General features: G+C 36.0%; 1 protein-coding gene across 1 annotated transcript in view; it reads right to left on the bottom strand.

Annotated features, from left to right (window-relative positions):
- Positions 1-4919: 4919 nt before the first annotated feature.
- Positions 4920-6000, bottom strand: part of SCFD1 (sec1 family domain containing 1) — a 49535-nt gene continuing 48454 nt past the window's right edge. The window contains exon 25 of the mRNA XM_038137488.1: positions 4920-5130. Within this exon, the coding sequence (XP_037993416.1) occupies positions 5107-5130 (24 nt within the window). The 3' untranslated portion in view covers positions 4920-5106. The remainder of the gene's footprint in view (positions 5131-6000) is intronic.

The raw sequence follows: 6000 nt of genomic DNA, 5'->3' as shown, positions 1-6000 counted from the left end.
GATGACTGGAACATACTGGTAAGGGAATCTAAAGAAACAATGGCACCACCTGTGTTTCACTTCTTTGACCTATAAAAAGAGAGGGTTTATTTCAGTGCTAGCGAAACTGGTAATACAATTAGCTTTGCTATTACAGAAGCTCTACACCAAGGAAGCGTGCTTGCCTACGAAACATTTTGTATCATAAGCCATCACATCTCCCCCTCATTTTTTTTTTGGTTTTGTGATTTCATCTGAGTGTCTTTGTTATGGACACAGAGAACACGCTGCATAAAAGAATGAACAAACCAAGTAGGAAGACACTGATCCCAAGGGATTTGTAGATGGAAGAAAATGTTGACCTTATTCAATCTATTTCATATGATGAATATTGTGGTATAGAAAAAGTGTACAAACATAGATATTTGCACTTGAAACAGATAAAATATGTATGTGTTGATTTATGGTTTCAAAAGTCTTTTGAGAACATATACCAGATTGAATGTAATAAACACTTCAGAACAGAGGTCCCATTGTCATTTGGCAACTTACACAGCATATTGCAATTAATCCCCTGGTTTAGAGATGCAGGAAGAGCCCAGGAAGCTTTGCCATTGTAGATGAATGTACAAATGGTCCTAAATAATTTCAGAGAGTAAACTAAACAGCTCAATTAAGTCGAACTTACAATAAATTATTTGATCTGACCTGTGTAATTTTACTCTGCAAAATGAAATAGGAACAATCCTATTATTTTTTAAAACTGTATCTTCAGTATGATTTGAAAGCCTTGGAAAGGCTATATGCAGAGAGAAGATAAAAATTTATTTGGGGAAGGAGAAAAAGGTGGGGAAATGGTTTTAGCTGTAGGAAACACTATGGAGAACTGTACTCCTGTCAGAAATTACTGAAATAATCCACACCAATTATTGTTAAGGAAAGCTACATACCCCTTCCAGGACTTAATTTTCATCCGTTAATTTTCATCCATTGATTTTCATGCTACCTGTATAATACAAGTAAGAATTCAGAGCAGTAAATGAGTTGTATTACCTGTTTATGCTAAGGTGCTAAAAAATTTTCTATAAAAGCAGTAAGCCTTTGATCTATCCCTTTTGTATTGCCAGAATGCACACATGAGATGGGGAGACTGAAACAGGACCTGGAATGGATAGTTCTGAGGCTTTTGAGCATATGAGTCTGGTTTCACAGGATAAAGATCACTCTTCCATTACCAAGCAAATCAACCTATGCAATTTTGAGAAGGAGCTGGAATAACATTTTAGGAATATAAAATCTAGTGCTGCTTGGTTTACATAAGGGGAAAGACACGAGCAGAAAAAGGGAAAGATAAAAATTTATCAATAGAATTTAAAATTCCAGTGGCAACCGAACTACCTAATGGTTTATAATTGTAGAAAAAAATATGATGCAATGGTGGATTCAACATGCAGGTTTTTGTATGCTAGTGAAGGATGGTATGTGCTGCAGTGACATGCGACCATATTAAGGAGCAGAATGTATCTGAATGTTCCTGAAAACAACTGCAACTGCTGCACAGAATGGGGTTACTAAGCCACTTCCAAATAAAACAGAAGTGGGTCAATTAATCTACTGATTCACAGTAAGAAACATCTTCTCTTATCTCTGAGGCTACACAGAATTCACTGACACTGTGGCTAACTTTTCTGTACCACTAGAACACTGGCCAGGCTTGGCTTTCTCTAAGCCAGAGCCATCTGTCAGCAACAAGTCACAACTAATGAATGATCCAAATAAAGAGAGGGAGTGGATGTCTCCACTGTCAGTAAATAAAGGATCTGGTGCTGTTCCAGTCCAACACCTTTTATTTCAGATCTCAAGAATGCAGTTGAGGTAGTTTTGAAGTAAGTTCCCATGTACCCTCTTACAAACCTTTTACCTCCTTGCTCTAGCCAGCACACTGAACTAACCATTAAGCAATTCCACTTTGGAGTATATCATTTAAGTGGAAAGAGAAAAGCTGCCCTTTGTTCAGCTTTATTCCTGAAGCCGTGCATGCACAGCTGGGTTGGCTGTGTAACTGTGACTGATAGCAGTGCTCCCATTCTCCGCAGAACCTATGGGTTTTGGGAAAAACCTGCTACTTTACATTCCACTCAGATTGATGGAAACACCATCAAAGTATAGCAAGAATTTACTTCTAGCCTAAGAAAGATTTCTATCTGATTTGCATCAGAGAGTATCATACAAATAAGGCCATTTAAATGAAGTGCTGGTCTCCAGAAGCTTTTTTCCTTTATTCTGATCTAATATTTTATTGTTACTTTTTTAGTGTCTAATTCTGAAAAAATCAGAATTTTCACTGAATTCACCATTAAGTCACAAAATATCCACCTAAATATTCTAAAACCTTCCTATTAAAACAGGAAAGCAAGCAGAGGGTTATGTAAAAATGTGCATGTATTCTGAAGTATGTGCAACTGTTTATAAGATTTGTCTATAGTTCCTGAAAGATCGACTGTGAATTTTCCACAGCTGAAGACCAGACTACTAATTTGCTAATTTTCTTCCTGAGAAGAGTTGACACCTGTTCTCCTTCCTGAGAACACTTGACACTCATCATTGTGCTAATGGGAAAGCAGATACCAACGAAGAATTGCCTGTCCTGAGATGTGGAAGCTGGAGCTGCTGTGCCAGAAGCTGGCACTGCTGCTGACGCTGCCTCACCAGCTGGCCCTGTCAGAGCTTTATCAATAGAAGAAGGGGCTAGAAAAGTTCCAAACCTCACTGGTCTTCCATGCAGCACTTAAAATATTTATCAGCAACATGAATGCTGCAATTTTACTTAAAAGACTCCATTAGCCAGGCATAACCTCTCCTTTAAGCACAGGCCTTTAAGAGACCTTTGAAGATACAAAGGGCACTGTGACAGCTGTAAATTGAAGCAGCTTACCAAAGAGAGAGCTTATTTTTAACATCCTTTGCCTCTAGATTAACCAGAGACTTTTTGTACAACCTACTACATTCCTAAATCCAGAAGTACTTGGGAAAAAGGGCCGTGTAACAAAAACTTGCACGCCGTAATTCAGGTTACGTAGCAAGAAAGAAGCATGAGGTATGCACACTGTTACAGGGACAGAGAAGTACTTGCACAACTTAAAGGTTAACAGAGAGTTTCAACTACTACTTCAACTAAACTGGAAAACTATTTTGGAGATGAAGGAGAAGAAGGTTTGAAGTACAAAAATTGTATTTTTATTTTTTTTTAACTACCTGAACCCCAAACTGACCAGTGCCTGCTCACACAGCAGACCCAAAGATCCAGTTATGAAGCTGGGCACGAATGAAGCCCGTCTCCAGTCACTAAAGACGGAAAACAGATTTTTGAATGTAGCCACCAAAGTAAATTCTTCTATCTTTACACAGTTTACTGCAAAAGCAAATTATGTAAGCTGGGATTTAGGAGTGCTTCTTGTTCAAGTGAGCAGTGCCAAGATCTGGACAAAAAACAAGCAGCAGATTTTTCATAAGCTGGTTCAGCCACAAGGTTAAAACTCTTTGCACAGGAAGCACAGTTGAGGAGGGATTATTTCAAGCGCCTGGAACCAACTCCCACAAGAAGCGATAAACACTTTAAATGTAATTTTCTTTTCCTGACACACTTTGGCCTTGTTTTTGCTAACAAACATAGCATATATATGTGTATATACATGAGATTAGAATAACAAACTGCATTTGACAGTGAGTCCTTGCTTATTGAAATCTGGGACAGTGTTCACATGCAACAACTACAATGAACACCATAGTAAATATATTTATTGACTCGGCAAAATTAGAAATTTATAGCAGAATTGTGGAGTAGATTACAACACTTAGACAATTAAAGAACATTATTACTTTTTGATAACATGGTCTAGATTATGGTCTAGATTATGTATATTATTCTTGCAATAGTTTTAAGGAATAGATAAACTGCATTTCTTGTACAGATGTTCTGAAAAACAATCTAGTTGGGGAAAAGGCATTGTGTTTAGTGCAAAACTAACATTCAACACCAAAAAACAGTGCAAAAAGCACTACTGAAAAATTTACAGTAAGACAGTAATTCTCAGAGTTTGCTAATAAACCCACAAGAAATGTTTTCACTTTTGAATGTGTTAGGCCTTGTTTTGAAGTCATATTATTGCTTCACCAGTAGCTTCCAGAGAGGAGGTTTCTAAAGACAGACACCTCCATCTATAAAAAAGAACTTTCATAAGTAATGATAATTCTTTCATAAGTAATGATAATTCTCCAGAATTATCATTAATAATTCTGGAGAATTATCATTACTGGATTCTTTAAACTACTAAACTGCCCCTACTTAATGGAATTGTTAAAAATGGTATTTTAAATACGTGCTGATACAAGTTAAGTGAGTTTTGTGAGTATGACTTGGGTTCTTCCCAAACATAACAGTCAAAGCAGTTACAATAAAAAAAAAGAAAATTATTAAAGATTTCAGTTTTACAGTTTGAAACTGACATGGTTGGCAAGCAATCTTCTCTTAACCTTAAAAGAAAAGCTAAATTACTGTACCAGAAACTTGTACTGAAGGTATCTTCCAGTACATCTTTCAACCATAATGCAAAGACCGCACAAATCAAATTACTTTGGTAAAATAAAAGGGTAAGAACTAGAAGTAGTTCTCTTACACTAAGGCTCTTTGTCTGTGGTCCTGAAAGGCAGTTCTGCTCTTTTGAATTTTGTTAAATAAAGATATTCTGGCTTGCAAGAAGACCATAACTCCTAAAGTCAGACCTGACCTTTTCTTAGAGCCATTGCCCTGCTTACCCTATCAGAAACTTACACATACAAACTTGAAAATGCCATACTTTTCAGCCAGTTCTGTCATATACCATAGCTAGTACTGCAATAAAAATGCAATAATAGTGAAACTGACCTCCACCAAAAACACAGTGGTTTTAAGTTTTATTTCTGAAATGCTGATATACACCGTATTAATTACACATTTTTTTAAAGTTATCATATTAATGAAATAGGTTTAAGTTTTAATATAAGGACAAAATTAAAGATATGAAGATATCTGAATGTTGTAACAATTCTCTGTTGCCATGTTTCCATCCAGGTAATGGTGTTTCAGTCTTATTTCTGGCCAAGTTGGGACAGCTAAACATGAAGAGAAAAAAGTCATTAGATTGCTAATCTTATTCTTTCAGTCAAACAAATATCCAGTTCATATAGCAAATATTTCTGTCCTGTATGCTTTGTTTGTCTCTGAGAACCAAATGTCTTCTGGTGATAGAATATTTAATTCACAACCTCAGAGGAGAAGGCCTGAGCTTCAAATTTTCATGACTGTATCTCATGAAGTAAAAAGTACAGTGTACACAGTCAAGACAAAAAAAAATATTAATTAAGCTGAATGAGGACGTAAAAGCCAGCAAGTACCATTTGTCTCCTTGAAGTGTAACAAGAATTAATTTAGTTCTTTAAAATGTAGTTTTTTGTAACAACTTACTCTCCTCTTAGCAGGACATAAAACCATGGGCAGGGACAGCTACTGAAGGGCTTCTATTTGCTGACCACCATAATAATTTTTATTTTGTATTTGTATTGGAATGAGGCGTAGAGAAGTAATGATGTTTTTAACAGCACTAAAAGACAGAGTTTAGTACAGGTATGGACATCAAGCTCCCACCAGGCCAGTACATTTATATCTATATATCTGAAGATATTTATAAACCAGGACAAAAGTTTAAACATCTTGTAACTTGAAAAAGTTGCAACAAAACCCTAGAAAGAGATACTGTTTGTGAAAGTTCCAAGAACTGACTCAATTTTTTTTTCAGTAGGATTAAGACAATTATTATGGACCTATTTACCTGCATTACCTGTGTGAACTCACATTGATAACAAGTCTTCAACAGCTAATTAAAAATAATGACTTAAAAACCCCACTTCAAGCAAATGAAAATAGGTAGCATGGATTAATCTTTTGCAGATTAATTTGAGTTTTTTTTCAGTAAAAATCCATGG

This window comes from Motacilla alba, chromosome 5 (assembly GCF_015832195.1).
Source record: "Motacilla alba alba isolate MOTALB_02 chromosome 5, Motacilla_alba_V1.0_pri, whole genome shotgun sequence".
Lineage (NCBI taxonomy): Eukaryota > Metazoa > Chordata > Aves > Passeriformes > Motacillidae > Motacilla > Motacilla alba.
Note: the sequence above shows the minus strand (reverse complement) of the source record. Positions and strands in the feature narration are given on the sequence as shown.